The sequence below is a fragment of the Caretta caretta genome, chromosome 9, assembly GCF_965140235.1.
Source record: "Caretta caretta isolate rCarCar2 chromosome 9, rCarCar1.hap1, whole genome shotgun sequence".
Taxonomy (NCBI): domain Eukaryota; kingdom Metazoa; phylum Chordata; order Testudines; family Cheloniidae; genus Caretta; species Caretta caretta.
In genome coordinates, this window is record NC_134214.1 from 36,134,235 (window position 1) to 36,151,580 (window position 17,346).

At 38.7% G+C, this 17,346-nt stretch overlaps 1 protein-coding gene across 4 annotated transcripts in view; it reads right to left on the reverse strand.

The window, feature by feature from the left end:
* NYAP2 (neuronal tyrosine-phosphorylated phosphoinositide-3-kinase adaptor 2) overlaps positions 1–15,695 on the reverse strand; it is a 183,826-nt gene extending 168,131 nt beyond the window's left edge. Inside the window, exons 1-3 of one of the 4 annotated variants that reach the window (XM_048864244.2) lie at positions 15,103–15,694; positions 14,367–14,860; positions 7,278–7,520 (exon numbers count right to left, since the gene is read on the reverse strand). In XM_048864244.2, coding sequence (XP_048720201.1) covers positions 7,278–7,483 — 206 coding nt within the window. In that variant the 5' untranslated portion in view covers positions 7,484–7,520; positions 14,367–14,860; positions 15,103–15,694. Of the gene's footprint in view, positions 1–7,277; positions 7,521–14,366 lie in introns of all 4 variants that reach the window. The other 3 variants (XM_048864245.2, XM_048864242.2, XM_048864246.2) reach the window with 3 other exon arrangements.
* Positions 15,696–17,346: the final 1,651 nt, after the last annotated feature.

The window sequence follows — 17,346 nt, forward strand, 5'->3', positions numbered from 1 at the left end:
CTTTTCCTGCCCAGTCTCTATTTGATAACATTAAATCCCCTTCTGGAAAAGTCCTATGGAATTTAATAGATAATGATAACCTTTCTATCCTATTTTTGACCCATATAATTTCTTCACTTTATAATCTCCTGTCTGTAGAATTCTGTACAATGGTTAAAAATTCATTAATTTTCTAATAAATTCTGCACGTGTTTAGAATACTTTGTATACAACCCTATAACATTTCTATTGCTCTATAGTGGTTTCATTTCTATTAAGTTCTATAGCCCTCTCCATAAGGGACACTACCACTTGTTTAAAACATTTCTGCATTTTCTGCATTAGATTAGAAACACCCTGGCTATATTTTTTAAAAATGTAAGCAAGAGATAGCAAGGAAATGTAGAAAGAAAGGAGCAGAAAAACAAGGGATTAAAAGTGGCCGTGGAAAATTCTTGAGAGACTTGTCAATATGCCTCAGTCATGATGTGTAGGGTACCATAAAGAATGATGGAGCCAGGAAGTCTCCATGATAATTCAGCCTGCCAAGAGTGCTAGCCAGGCTGTAAGTTATAATGTGAACATCTGGCCACTAGAACATCTAGCCACAGAAACTGGAATGAGGCCAGCAGTCCATGTCACACCGGTTACCACACAGCAAACAGGTAGCAATGACTTTCAACCATTATGGACTTGGGCTGTATTTGAACTAGTGACTTCAAGAGGAAGGGCCCTGTATCCCATTACCAGTCCTCTGAGCCATCTATGTCCATTCCTCTTTTGTCCTTTTAAATATGGCTAATGGAAGCCAAATCGAAACAACTAGGCTTTGTGGGGTGGCGAGCACTGGGGGAGCTCACCTGTTCACATTACAAGTTAAATATCAGAAGAAAGAGACCCTCAAAACTGTATAAGATTTACTTGAAATGAATCTCGTTATTTTTCTACCAATCTCGTGATTATTTTTCTCTGTTTTCTGATTTTGATCACTTGGGGTTGGCAGTGCTGTCACAGTAACGGACAGCAAGTAGCTGTTTGCCTCAGCTGGTAAATATTGACTTGTTTTGCAAGATTGCCCTAAAGTAATATTTCAGGAATGACAATAGTAATACATTTGCTTTGGGGGTTGTTTATTTTGTATTGTACTAATGTGGGTAGCCATATGGGTCTGAGTATTTGGGAAGGAGGATTTGTCAGCTGGATCATCTCATCTATTTACTTATAAATGTAAGAAAATACATGCAGAGGTCAACAGGGAAAATATTTTACTTGCTATGGGTAGAAAAGATGTTGCTACACTAACTGAACTACATGGGATCATAAAATGATTTGAGATTTTCACAAAATAAAGTTTTTAAAGTCCTGTGTTAAACTGAAATCTCTAACAGAACCTTAACTACAGTGTTGGGACCAGCTCCACCATAATATGACTTGTATCCCTGTATAAATTCCACAGAGTTACTATACAGCATGTAATGGAGAATCATGAAGAAATCAGAACTTTTACTGATTAAGTTCCTCAACAGCACATGCCTCTTGATTAAAACATCAGGTTATGTCAGAAAATCTCCTTTGTCACTGAATGGTAAACCTTGTATTGTAAAGCAATAAACTGATGAGCTCATAATTAACAACCTCTCAACAGAACCTCATATCTGCACTTGCAGATGTTTTCACTGAGCCTATCACCCACAATGGCTGCATTTATTCCACTTTTGTGTTTTTTCTTGAGGTCTGGCTGCAAACGTTATCTGCTGAGCATGAATATTCTAACATGTATTTTGAAATGTGTAGTTGACTGAGCACAATTTCAATGACTGGCAAATATTTTTACTATTTAAAAAAAAACAAGTGTATGCATTCTTTTGCCTAAAGTATTTTCTCAATATCAACATATTACTGAAATTAAGTTCATTGTGAACTGTAAGTTGGTAATGAAAAGACTTTCCTTAGGCTATTTTTATTCTGATATAAACATTTTGGTAGAAGCACTTTAACATGTCCATGCACACTATTTTGTTACTCTAAGATTACACATTTTCTCTGCTAAATAGAGCGTTTAGCAGTAAATAAACCCATGGACCAAAATATTTTTCATCCTTGTTTGCAGTTACATACATTTACAAATGTCTACCTTTTAGCTGAAGGATGTCCTATGTCCTATTTAGAAAGAAACCTGAGGACATAACCATTGAAAACTACAGACAGGGCCTCCACACCCTTAAAAATACATATTGAAAGAGAGAGAGAGAGAGAGAGAGAGAGAGAATATTATCTTACATTTTGCTGATGGGTTAGTCTTCAATATGTGATCTGCCATGGGGAAGAGAGGTTAGGATGACAGCTGTTCATTACAATTCCTTCTTTATTAGAAGAGCTTAATTCTGCTTTTGGCTGGCTGGCCCATATCTGTTAGCTCTAACTCAAAACAGCACTACTAAAAGCTCCTCCTTCATGTCGGCATCTGTTTATTTACTTCCAATAACAAGCAAAAACAAAGCTTTCCACAATGCCATTTCACAGTGCTAGAAATGGTCTGCGAGCAAGGTTAACTGCTTGAAACAGGAAGAAATACTCTTACAGCTATGTCCAACTCTTGATGGGTGGAGATTCGTGGTCACTCACACCATCAGATTAGCATGAGGGGAGTTACATTTTTACATGTGCATCAAGATAAAAATATTCTCTATAGAATTGGCAGCTGAGGCGTGGAAGACTGTAGGACAAAACTGTTGAATGTACAGACATCATTTTTACCCTAATTTATATGTCATGCAACCCCAGAGACTTCATATGGCTGATGTGACTGTTATTTCAGTTTTCACATGAGAATTTGAATTCATGCATGTTTTTAAAAAAATGCTTTCCAGTTGAGTTTTTATATAGGGCAAGGTAGCATGGACAAGGGTATGGAAGTTTAACAGGCTTAAAGCCTTTTGAATTTATGTTTCAACTATGGAGGAGCTGGCAGGCAAATGCCTGCCATCATGGGTGCCTGAGGATAAACCCAAAATACTCAACCTTCCCCCCGGGCACCCTGAATAGAAGAGGCAACCAGGTGTTTTAGTCACAGAAGTGCTGCCTCCAGTAGGTGGTGCACTGTTTTCTATTAAGAGTGGCTAAGACACATGTTCCGGCATTGCAACTCGATTCCTAATGGAAGCCGTAATGCTTCTTAACGTTGTATTCATAACACATAAACTCTGTAGGCAATCTGGCAATGTACCGCTAATAGTTTCATGTCATGCTGGATAGACCAGCCTTCAAACTTGAAGAAGAGCTCTGTGTAAGCTCGAAAGCTTGCCTCTCTCACCAACAGAAGTTGGTCCAATAAAAAATATTACCTCATCCACGTTGTCTCTACCATAAAATAGTAAGACCAGAAAAATAAGATACAAGAAATCAGTATGTCCAGAAAGTAGGTGCTAACTTTGTATGAACACATATTTACTGTTTAATCGCAGTCCTTTCTCAGCACATTATCCTTGTTTTCTTTACATAACCATTAAATACTGGGCTAAAATTAGGTCAAAAATTCCGATCAGATCAGCTGACTCGGTCCAGCAAAATGAGAGAGAGACTAAATTTTTGCTCAGTTCAGTATGAGGCATGTTTTATTTCTTTATTTCTTGATAATTACAAAATTATCCATAAAATATTTCTTCCATAATTAACGTATCAACATGTGTTGAATTAACAATCATACCAAAAGGTACATCAATGCCACTGTTAGCGCACAAATACAATGTGATGTAGCACTCCCAACCCTTTCTCAAGAAAAATGTATAATACAAGAGCATTTTAATTTTTTGTAGGTCATTTTTCACATTGTATTTGCAGAACACTGGCACCATCTAATGCATTTCACTGAACTATTTTACTTATCTTAAAAGGTTCTACCCATGGAACTGAGAAAATAAATAAGTTACTCCATCCTATTTTGTTAACAACCATGATCAACCTTTTTCTAAAAAGAATCATTTTATACTCAAAATGAATGGCTCCCAAAAATGGTATTATGAATTCCAGGGATTATTTTGAAAATTGTATCCTCAGTCATGAACACCTCTCAACCAAACCATAATATTTGTTTTGAGTTTTTTACCTTGGCACACTTCCTCATGTAGTCTCTGGTCTTTTCATGATTTTATGCCTGCATGTGTTCCCTAACAACCTCTGTCGCTCTCTAGATCACATGTGCAGGAACCAAAAGTAATCTAAAAGTCCAAAGAGTTAATAGTGCAAATACTTAAGAATAGTGGCATGAAACAAAGAGGGAAACTAATAATCCCATGCCATATTTTATGCCTGCCACTTGTCAACAGGGAACATGGCACTGGATAAATCCCTTGATGTCTCAACAGGGAGCAGACTTGCTAGCAATCAACTTAAGTGGCTTTTGATGTCATTGCTCTTTTAGACAAGTCAGATTTCTTCTAGATTATCACAGTTTTCAGTTCTCCTAATAAAAGGGGAGAATAGCCCCTCCCCCTTTCCCACCCCAGACTCTGTGCAGGGAAGCCTGTGGGAGGGAGCTAAAGGAAAGGAAAACTCCATCAGGATTCCTTTGAGGAAATTGTTATAACTTGTTTCCCAGCCCATGGAACATTCAGAAAGAGGCCAGGGCCATTTTCAAAGAGTTTTTATGCCTCCATGCAGATGTGGTGCCCCTCAGACATACCAGCTCCCTGGGTGTGTCTCTCCACTGCAAGCACTTCTGAAGCCAGCAACAGCCCCGAGGAGGATCCCTGCTGTTAAGGAGGGCTCCATCAGAATGGTACTGTAGCCTCAGGTTTTATTATCCTTCCTGAAAGACCGCTGGGTGGCATGATGCAAATCCATCCCCATATCTACCTCCACGCAACACACCCCTGACTCCTTTCTGCCTGAGAAAGGAGAGATTTTTACCCCACCGACCCATGCCTGGCACACAAATCTGGGAAGGATGGTCTGGCTGTGGGTGGTTGGCCTGTTTCCTCAGCCCAGGATGGACTCATTTCCACACCCACGTCGTTCTGGGCACAGTTTGATTGTTTGGTGGCTGAATTGAAAAATTAAAAACTAACTAAATAAATAAATAAAACAACCCCAACGATTGGCTCATTTTGACTCTGGTGATTTTATTTTTTTTATCACCGAAACAAAGTGTCCAAATGGTTTGAATGACTTTGACATTTTAAAAAAAAAAATCCTTTTTTCCCCAGCTGAAACAATTTGCCAAATGCTCTATTTGCCATCCACTAACTAAAAACAAAACCAAGACATTAACACCTTTCTTGTGGTTTCCTTGTTTCTTTGTTTACACCAGGGAAGTTTATCAACAAATTTCCCCTATTGCTAGGATCAGCTCCACCTGGGCCATTTTATTTTCGACAGGCTGCCTGCTGCCATGGCATGTAGGTGACAGTGAATAGGGGTGCTAGTAACTAATAACTCATCTACACTAGAGCTCCAGGGCACCCAACATAGGAGATCAGCCAGCATTAGCAGCAACAGGCCATTTCTGGCAATATTCCTCTCGGGCAGATGTGGCTTCTGTGTCTTTTCTTCCTTCCCAAGTGTGAGGTCTGTGGAACTGTCTGTGTTAATATGTTGCACAGATATTTACCTGTTAAAATCCAACAGTGGGTAAGTTGTGTGTGTGTGTGAGTGAGTGAGTGTACGAGAGAGGGAAAGAACAAATATATACATTATATAGCTTGTTTGCTTACATAGAGAAAACAGAAAGGAAACCAAGATGGCACAAATTAAACAAAAGCACAACCAGCATAAACCAAAACAGAAAACTAACCTGCTTTCCTTATGGCCAGTTAATGTAACCTTATAACGTCATATGTATTACAGCTGAACCACCAAAAAAACTACGGTCTCCACTCCCAAACATTCTGAAGCACTCTAAATACAGTATGTCCCACAAATCCCTGTCAGGATATCCTACCCTCAAAAGATTCCAAAATGCACATGTTTGATTATGGATCGCTGTTCGCCTACCATGTCACACTGTCTTTTCCCCCTTCCCCAAAAACAAAAGGAGCATTCAAACAGAAAATCCAAAGACATCAGCAAACATGGCCGTCGCAATTTTGGCTTTTGTTGCTTTTCCCCCCGGAGCGCCAGATCTACTTCTATTGCTCTATTAACATTCCATCAGAATTAATGGACTATTAAGGTGTCCCTGGAACGTTCAGCAGCACAGCAGGTCTGCTTTACCTGTACACTGCAAGGTACTTTTTGCAACATTTAATCACTTATATTACTATGCTGAAGATTCACACTGGGGGAAATAGTCAAAGGGCCTCCTATCTGTGTGTGTGTTCAAATCCTTCATTTGCATATGCAAGTTTAGCACTTAGATGCGTGTTTTGTATTTATACAATTTGTCCTTTCCCTCAAATCAATGGCAGATTTGCATATGTAAATATGTCTTTTGCTCATCCTTTTTTCCTGTCCGTGAAAGTTCATAGTTCTCATTGACATCCATGGGAATTTGAGGCTAGATCCAGTAAGCACTCTGTTCTTAAACTGCACATTAAAATCTATGGGAGTTCGGTATATAGAATATTTACAGAATCAGACCTTTTGTGCATATATGGAGTCTAATCCATTTCCATTGAAATGAATGATAAAGCTTCTGATGGCTTCAGAGAGAGCAGGATGATGAAGAGATGCCATAAATAGCAAATAAATTATCTGAGTTCTCTGATATTATTAAAGTAAATTTTTTATATAAAAGCATCAAATCAAGAATAATCTATTTTGAGCCACAAGGAATATTCCCTAATGTCCCAATCCTGCAAACACATAGGAATGTATTTAACTTTACACAAGATGTTCCACTGGAGGGATTACTCATATGCATAAATTACATATTTGAAAGTGGTTGTAGGATCAATTCCTAACTCTCCCAAGAAATGCAATTTAATTCACATCAATCTAACTTTTATTTAGAAATCACACTGGTGAGGGTCCCAAACTCATACCTTTGGTTAGAGATATATTCTGTTAGTTTAGAGTATCGTCTTTCTCAGATTTCTGAGGACAGAGCCACTCTGTCATTCATGCATACTGTAAAACATATGAGATGAACAGCTCAGTGTGGGGCCAGATCCTCAGCTGGTGTAAATCAGCATTAGCTACAGAGATGTTACTAGAGCTGTGCTGATTTGTACCAGCTCAAGGTCTGGCCCCTTACTTTTCAATCAGTTTTATGGACCATACAGCTGAAGCCAATAGTCAATGGGATTATTTTCTCATGGCCACTTCCTGGCAAACCATGTTCTTTTTATTGATATATTTACCGTTTTATTGCTTCTTCTTGTTTTCGGCGTTTTTCATTCTTTTCTTTCAAGTAAGCCAGGTTTGTTTCATTCCTCATGCGATCATTCTCTCGAGCAATGTCTGATGCATTCTGTATAACCAAGCCATCATAGGCCTTCATCCCCATATCTTCAATATACTGGAGAAAAGTGCCCAACGTGACCTCCTCCTGATTAGAACTCATCATCTTGCAGGAGATAATGGACGAAGGAAAGCAACACTTCCTGCAGGTTGAAAGACACATGATACCTTAATCAGTGAGCAAATAGCTTACAATTTATTACAGATAATATGTTGTCACCAGCAATTTGCAGCGCTTGGCAGGAAATATTTTTGAGGCCAGCCTCCTACCTAAATTTATAGCAAACAAGGCAAAACAAAAAAAAACCTCTTTTCATTTAAGTTACCCAGAACCATCAGGTTATGGACATTGTAAGTTTGTGTTATCGTGTGATCTTAATACTGTTTCTCTGCTCCCCTTTCCCTCCTCCCCTTCCAATTGTTTATTACATTCGCTAAATTGTATCTTGAGTCCTTGAGTTGATTGTAAACTCTTCAAGGCAAGGACTCTGGGTCCCTTTGTGTTTGTACAGTGCTCAGCACAGTGGAGTAAGGAGCTTACTTTAGGTCAGTATTATTATTTTTTTACTATTATTATTTTCTAATGTTTTTAAATCACACTTTGAATTGCCATTTATAAAAAGAGTTAATAAATGACTGTAACATATTAATCATAAGTAGCATGCATTGTATATGGCTATAAACATAAGGGGGTTGTAAGCCATAGTTTCAAGCAATTTATTGGACTCTATAACAATTGGTTATTTATTCATATATATTAACCATTTGTCAATCCTTTATAAATAGAATCTTCATATAAAGTGTGAACATTTTTTCTGTCTGAGGTTTTCATATAGTCTCCATCACCTCACAGTCTTTTAATGTATCTATCCTCACAATGCCCAATGAGAGAAGTACTATTATCCCCATTTCACAGAGGGAGAATTGAGGCACAGAAAAACTAAAGTAACTTGTCAAAGTCATGCAGGGTCTGGGTTGTATGAGGAGGAAGGATGGTATCATTTCTCAGACAAGGACTGAGTCTATGTAACCATAATGCAGCATAAGAACAATGCCAGGACAGTGAGAACACCTTAACTGATCTTACTGAGCAGGCAATGGGAGTTCTGTCTGAACGTGGACTGTAGCATAGGATCCACTGTTTAACTAGCATCAAAATATTTCCTCTCATTGTTATACAGTGTTATGTTTCCAGGCCCATTTCAGCATTGTTTCATGCTCCTGGATAAGTAAAATTCTGATGTGGACAGTTATTAGTTTTAAACCCAAAATGAAAATCTCTAATAGATTCCAATAATCACTGTGCACCTGTGGGCACAGCCCAGACCATGAGACAAATTCACAAAGGAAACCAAACTGGGAAAGGTAGAGGTCCTCCCCTCCCCACCAACCAAAAAGAATATTCTTTTCTGTTTAGTAATTTTAGCTGTTACTGGTAGCAAAAGTAAGTCAGGTTTCAGATGGAAATATTTTTGGTGTCCCATTAAATACAATTTCATTGCCTTTACTTCCCTTTTTTTACAAAACAAAAAATATAAATGTAAAAATTACTTTAGAGTAACATTAAAGTTGGGCAGTTAAAATCTTAAAAGTCAGAAAGGACTAAGGCCCCAGTCATGCAATCTATTTCCTGCAGGCAAGCTCTCTGCACCCATGCAGAAGTCTCCCTTTTAAATCCACTGGGGCTCTGTGTGGGCACAGGAGTCTCTCTGCATAGAACAATATGCAGGATCAGCACCTGTTTTAAGGATCTAAGAGCAGAGTCAACTTGGCAGCCTTGTTTTTGTGTAATTTCATTGGTGTTTCAACAGAAGTGAACTTGGACCAACATGGCTACGTTCATAATATTGTGAGTTATGGAACTATAGGGCATGAGATGGCAGCCCTTACTCCGACAAACCTCCTTTTGCCTTCAATTTAAATTCTGCTTGATTATGGAACACAGGACTAGACTCAGAATTGTTCCGTCTCCAGAGTTCGTTTTCTTTTAACTAGAGATTTAGAATCTAGTCCCTTCCCTTATTTTAAGGTCATTTTCATTTAGCCAAACACTTTCTGGGTACGTCTACACAGCATTTTGGAACAAGTGGGAGTGAGCCTCCCAGCCTGGGTCAACAGACTTGGGGTAGTAGGGCTCAAGCTAGCACTCTAACTATAGCTGTATAGAGAGCGCTTGGAAGCTGCGGTTCAAGTTCTGAAGCCTAGGAAGGGAGATGGACTTCAGAGCCCAAACTCCAGGCCAGATTGCAACTTCAAAGTGCTGTCTATACAGCTATTCTTAGAGCACTAACACTCGGCCCCCTAGCCTGAGTCTGTTGACCTGGGCTGGAAGGCTTGCTCCTATTCGGTCCAAAATGCTGCATACATGTACCCTTTCAGCGTACATAAAACAATAGCACATGGGGTAGTAATAGAGTTCCTTTAAGGTAAGGTTCATTCAACCACGAAATCCTGACTCCATTAAGTTAAAGGAAGTTTTGCCATTGGTTTCACTGGGGACAGAATTTCACCCTTGAAGAATATATTTACTATATGTTGATGAGGTTTTGGGGGCTGATCCAAAGTTCATTGGTCAATAGAAATACTCCCAATGACCTCAGTTGACTTTGGATCAGGCCCTAAAGAATTATTAAATGGAGAATTATTCTGATCTTTTTCACTGAGGCATGCAGAACTTAATTTATTTATTACATGTCCTCCACACGACTTGGTTACTGCATCTTATTCCGTGTTCTCTTTTTCTGAGGCTTAAAATATGCAGGCATTAAACAATATAAAAGAGCTGCTTAGCTAAGGCTCATGGTACGAAGAATTTTATTTTTTATTTATATTAAGCCCGAGGTCAAAGCAATATGGGGAAGGCAAACATACATGTGCTCAATAGAGATGAGTCTCTGTTTTGCTGTATGCAGTGGCCAGATATTTTATTATATTATGTTATTGTATTAGTCACTATTTATTACTGATCATGTAGATAGCACTGTACATTTCTTTGGTGTTTTAGAAACATAGAATAAGACACATTCCCTGCCACAAACAGTTTACAATTTAAGGATGCAATTTTGCAAACACTACTGATCACAGTTCTAACTACTGTCATAGTCCCATTGAAGCCCACTCCTGCAATCACTTTATACTAAGCAAATCACTGTCTGCTTAGTCCCAAAGGATTCAGTGTGTTGTATTGACATCCGTGGCACTACATATTAAAATAAGTTGTGAGATCAGTAGCAAGTGTTTGCTGGATCAGATCCTCAGTATCTGGTATAATTTTTGAATTTTGCAATCTCATGGCATTTGCCAGTATTTGAAACTTCTATCTGCCATGCTTAAATAGGGCATAAACTTCAAACAGCTGGGACCAGTCAAAGCTTAGAGTACGTATTACTGTAAACATTGTTACTTTATTAATCTATCCAGTGTAATAAGACAGACTGATTTTTGTTAATGCACAATTGTGGCGCTTCAGACATTTTATTACTTGAATATCCAGACTGGTGAGAATGTGTAACCAATACATGTGGCCCTTTGAGTCATAATATACATGGTCTGTCACTCTCTCTTGGTAAGGTAGGTTGTGGACAACCCTGATCAACTGCTGACCAAAGGTTTTAATTTCTGGTAAACTCAGACAACAAACCATTTCCAGCCATCTATCAGAGGAGAGAAAAGTCAAGCAAGTATTCTGTTTGAGTACATTTACATTTGATTACACATCTGTAAATCACTAAATATGTAATGTAAGCCTGAGGTGAGGCAACATTTTGTCACCCCTGTTGTGCATATAGTGCTCCTGGAGTTTTAATTAGCTGGTGATGAGGGGAGGAGACTCACAGGGCCACTTGCATAATCAACTTGCTTTCAGTGCATTTGATTTCTGAATCCGGAAAATACTGGCTAATTGTGACATGGAGATCGCGTAATTTGGAAAATTCTCTTATACCACTTTCCACCCCTCTCTGTGTGGATATATATACATGGGGAGGGGGCTGTTTCAAAAACACCTAAATGTCAGCCTAATTCTGCTCCCAGTGAAGTCAGTGGTATGGAATGGTAATAAGTCAATGCCACTGATTTCATTGAGCACTTTTGGCAATCCATCCTACAGTGAGGACATAACTAAAAAGGTATCCAAGGCATACACTTCATTTCATAAAAATTACATGAAAGGCAAATGTGTCAATTACAATAAATCTGGTCATTTTCTCAAGTGTAGCTGTATATGCTGGATGATTTGGCAAGCCTATAAAGACTGGTCCAATATTTATCCCCATAAATGTGCTATGCTACTGTGAATACCATTATATTTATTAATGTACACAATAGAATAGAATGCAAAAATGTAACAAATTGATGTTCCATAATATCAATGAGTAAGCATTCTGGGGAGGGCCTTGGAAGTTAATCGCTGTACATTAGCAGGACAGTTTTTTGCAGTTCGGGCAGGATAACCCCTTCTTCAAAAAACATCAAGATCTGAAAGTCTCATCACCTTCTTCTCTCCTCCAAGTCAAAGTTGAGAGACATTATGAGGGCAACATGGAGAAGCTTACAGTGACACTGCCCATGCAATCAGCTGTCCGCATGAAAGAAATTAAATTAGATTTTTGCCAACTCTTCTACAAATGCATACAGTTTACTGGCAAGTGCAAGCAGTTCCCTGACTGATTTTTGCCTATTAACAGGACTGAATATAAGAGAATTGTAATACTTCAGATGTGATTTCTGAAAATGTGGGTAAATAATGCACGGTGTTTCACAAAGCTGCTATGACATACTCTAGTATATCTTTATACATTTGAAATACAATTTCTATTTGATCTGATGCATAATATACAGAATCCTAGTATTAAAAAACTAACACCATCCAGAAAATGCACAATCTATGTGTGAGGAATGCTAAAGTCAGACTACTAAGTGCAGTGATTGCGTGTAATATCATGCTGTTGCTATGTTGTAAAATTCAGAGAAGTGGCTCCACCTTTATTCATGGTTAGGCCACCCCAAGAATCTTCACAGTTGCTTTTCACCCTGCCTGATAGCCTCAAAATGCAGCTGTGCTACATTGAAAAATGGCAATGTTGATGTTAAACTGAAAGAGCTTGTTTAAATAGTGACAAAGGCGCTGATTGCTTTCTTCTCAAATCAATGGGAGGCATTTTGTTTTTTTAAACATAGGAGGACTAAGGCTGACAGAACTCAACAGTGATGTAGTACATGTCATGAATCCAACCCTGGATTCGTGGGGGATATGTATTCCACTTCATTCCTGCTTTACTCCCTGCATACTCACGCTCCTCTCTTTTACACCCCATTCACTCTAGTGTTACTTGTCAGCTATCTCAGCAAAATGCAACATTTCAAAAGCATTTTGCACAGATCAAGAATGCTAAATTGCCACCCTGCCCTTTGAGTTTGTGCTGCAGTGTTCCAGTAGCTTGCCAGGCAATAAGTGCAAAGTAAACAGACCACATCTGATTTTCACAAACTGCTGACTACAGCCCCATTAATAAAGGCTTCATGGTATTAGGGGGTAGACAGTATACTTTTCCCTCACCAAAAGAAGCAACTGCAAATACATCAGCAAATGGAAAGAGACGCTGCCTTCCATGAAATCGCTTCTATACCTCTCATAATATTTCTACCCCTGTGCCAGGCAAGCTTCCATATGTTAAATATTTGATCTGATTAATTGTTTAAAGGAGAAGCATGAACAAGCAATGCATCAATAAAAGGCAAATAATGAACAGGCATGTTGTTTGCCTAAGTAGTATTACACTAGATTCTAATGTCAAATAGAGAGCAAAGTCTCTATGAATTAGGCACTCAGGCTTTCCTAAGTCGTACCATGTAGTTTGATCATTTTTTTTTATTAAATAGAAGCTAATTTAGTCTTAAATGCAAATAATTTTTACAAGTTATCTTTGCTAAGATTACATACTATCCATCTTGCATCATTACACTGCACAATATGAGTGATATGCACCAGCACCTGAGTGAAAGACACAGAAGCTAAGTGATGCTAAAACCTTCACTTGAAGAGGTTAAAACTGGCTCTTTGGGAAGAATAAAAAAAAACTGCTATGTATATTTAAGAAAGTATCCTGTGGCTATAAACTTTCACCTTTCAAGTGTAAAGGTCATTTGATCAAGAGTTTAAAAAAAAAACAAAAAAAAAACAAAAACCTTGGAATTTGAGTCACTTCATGCTGCATTTTGGGCAGCAGAAAGATCATTGCCTACAATGTCTCCTCTCTGCTTTAGAATTTAGAGAGCTGTTGTTTACTTTGCAATAAGACACTTTGATCAAGGTGCCTTTTCAAAAAGATAGAATATGTTTCATCCAAAATACATGTATTAAAATGTAACAAATCTGCATTCGTAACAGCAAGCATTCGGTGTAATTATGAGATTTAGATTATCCTTATACTACTGGGGAGAATTAGAAAAACATTACGGGCAAACATATATGTGTATTTGAACTCAGAAGAAAGAAAGAAAGAAAGAAAGAAAGAAAGAAAGAGCTTCTTTTGTATGTGATTTTTTTCCTCCCTTAAGAAAATGAAATGGAGATTTTACTACTAAGAGTAATGTATTAAAATGTTGTAAAATATTAATAGTGTGGCATGTCTGATAAGTAACTAACACAGATGTTATGAATCATATCAATTAATACATCAGAATATAGCAAAGAATGTTTTTAATAATTTAGCTCTGCTTTTTACAAATGAAAAATCCAGCTCAAAATGTTCCTATTATAAACATAGCTAATGTGTGTAGGTACATAAAAGAGTCTGAGATACATTTACAGCATTGTTTAGTTGAGGAATAGTTTGATTAATCTGCCAAAAAAGATAAGCAAACTTTGGCATTAGACATCCCTGACTACAAATTATTCCAGTTTTGTAAGTATAATTTTTTTTAACCTTCTCTAATTAGCACTGTATTCTATTAACATGCTCAGAGAATTTTTAAAAACATGTACATACCAAAATTTAAGTCCACGGGGACTGCTAAGTGCAATAATCAAAGGTGACTTTTGTCTGTAAAAGCCCTTTCCTGTGGTTATCTCAGTGCAGTCTGAAGGAATATTTCAGCACCATAAGAAACAGACTTGCAATTAGGCTCAGTTTTTCTTCAGTTAAAGTGCATTAAATCTTGTTGGCAAAGATGCCCAGATTGTAGAATTCTGCATCACTAGAAGTCAGTGGGTATGTTAAAGATCTTCTTGGTATAGGATTAAAATGGCCTTTAAAGTTTGGCTTTTAAAAATGCAGTGGCAAGAGAAGACAGGTGCTTGCTTCTTTAAATCCACATTCAGAGAACAGAGGGCATAGATAATGGGAGGGTACAAATAGCACCCTGCTTTCGGTCCAGCTGAGAAGAAACTGGATGATGTTTACCCACTTTACAACGTAGAAGATTACACCACCGTCATATGCAATAACACAGAGATTGCTAAGGTGCCTCATTTGAATGTATTCTGTGGAGACAAAAATAAATGAAAGAAAGGAATAGAAAACATCCTATCCAAATGGCTTCTTGCAGCAGAAAAGATGCTCTCTCTCTCATTGCCACTCAGATACAGAAGGTTTGAAGCAGTCTAGCTTGTGGCATCGTCTCTCTCCCCCGTGACTTACAGGCAGGCTTGCTCTCTCCAGCTGCCTTAGTCTGTTGATGCTGCTGTTGATTAATCAGGGATTCTCAAACAAAGAGCAAGCCTACCTTCTGATATAAGTAGTAATCTGGTTCTCCTCTCTTTCTGCAATCCGCTTGTATTCAGCAGCCAAGCAGCCAGCATTCTAGTACCTTGGATAGTTCCTGCTCACTAGGCCCATTGGAAAACGGTTGAGAAGAAGCAAGTGAAGAAATGACAAGAGACCAGAAAACAGCATCATTCTACTTCAGATTTCAGCTCCCGGGGGTTCAGTTGTTCATTAAAGCCTCCTATCTAGGCAACAGATCTCTCTCTTATCTCCACTGTACTGTAGTCTGATTAGCAAATAATCCAGTGGAAAAAAAATCTGCATGAACAACACCGTACATCATATTTAGCCTCTGTAGGTAGGAAAGAATATGAAACACACACACCTTAAAAGAAAAAAAGAAAAAAACCTGTTCTTCCTCGGAGAATGTGTAAGTTAACCTTTAGCCCATGTTATGGCTCAAGGAAATGAGCAGCCACTTCAACGGAACATCTAGGTCTCAGTTTGATACCTCATATTGATATATCTTTTGCACTCACCCTCACTGTAAAGCAGTGCAAGGCACACAATTACTGCTGACGCAGATTAGGCTGCTGCTTGGGGAAAGATGGGAGGAGCTTTTTAACCTCATCAAAACAACCTTCCACCACCTGCTCCCATTGCATGAGAACAAAACTATCCTGCTTGGACAGAATAAGCGTGATCTGTATGCTGCTTGCTTTTTTTTTTTTTTCCCCCATGAGAGACGCACTCGAATCCAGCATGCTGCATTATCAATATCCAGAACATAACTATGCAGTTTTATATCTCCCTAAATTTGCAAACTTACTTTCTCAAGGAAGACTTTTATTTGTGTTTCTTAATTTTTCACCATATAATTTTATTTGCTCATCTTCTATTTGCTCTTCCTTGAATTAATGCAGCTCATCTTTGTCACTCAAAGCTGCTAGATCAGACACAAAGCAAAGGCGCTCAGTCCTAAACCGTGAAGCCAGTGAAAATGGAGATGTCAAAATGTACACAAGAATGTAAGTTACACCGTTGTCTAACTTCAATTCCTTCCCCCCTTTCCTGCACCCCCCCCCCGCACACTGAATCAGTCACTTCTTTACCTTGTGTGAATTTTAAATCTAATAGTATACTAATGTTTGAGTAATTTTAGAAAAAAATAAGAAGTGAGGCTCACTGGATAAACTCCCATCAAATTGGTGCATATACACTGCAAAAGCAATATTACTACACACCTAAATACTAGCAATAAGCAGCCCCTTAGACAGGACACACACATACCTTACTGGTAGGAATAATTTGTGCAGATTCATTATGTCTTTGCTGGAACATTGGAGTGTGCTCTGTTTAGGCACTTCTGATATGCACCCAGAAGCTTTAACTGGAGCAAAAGCTAACTGTAAGCTTCCTGAATAGTGGAATAACTTGATATGTGAGCTGCAGCCTGAGAAGCACATGCTACTAAAAATTGTTTAAACAGTAATAATAAATAATTCAGTTACAATGTACTTTGTGAAGGTGGCTGTGCCAGGACACTCAGGTTTGGGGTGCACGCCCGCATCCCACTGCACCTGTTACAGTTTATGGATCCTTTAAAACTGGGAGCTATAGTTTCTAGGTCATGTGCTTGCCTCTTAGTCATGTGCCCAACAGGAAATTTCATATAATGCTGTCAGGCAAGGGAGCAGGCTGGAGGGACCTGGGGGGAGAAGAGGACTGGGAGAGACCCTGCACCTGTCAGGTGGAAGGCCTGGAAACGACACACCTGCAGGAAGCAAGAGCCAGCTGGAGAGGGCTGTAAGGACCATGAGCATCCGGAGAAAGGGACTAGGACAAGAACCTGAGGGGCAGTGAGTGTTTGGGTTGCTGTGTTTTTGCTTTTAACTTCATAAAGAAACTTCCCGAGAAGAGGAATTGGGATTGTGCTGTTTGGAGCATTATTTCCCCTTCCTCTGGTGGTGGATCAGTCCACTCGCTTACAGTGGAGTTAAGATCGCTGCCAGATCATAGTGCCTTGTGCTCTGCATGTTCTTCCAGAATTTCAGAGCCCTCAAACTCTGCACTTGAGAACTAGGACATGCTCATTTAAGATCCTTCCATGTACCTCTAAGAGAACCTCACTGTAAACTTATTAAAACCCGAGAAAACCAGGGACTGCACAGCCAAGGGAATGCTTACAACCCAGTATCTCGATCAACCTTAACTCTGTCCCCAAAGGCAGGAGAGAAGAGATGTCCCTCAAGCTGACTCGGGA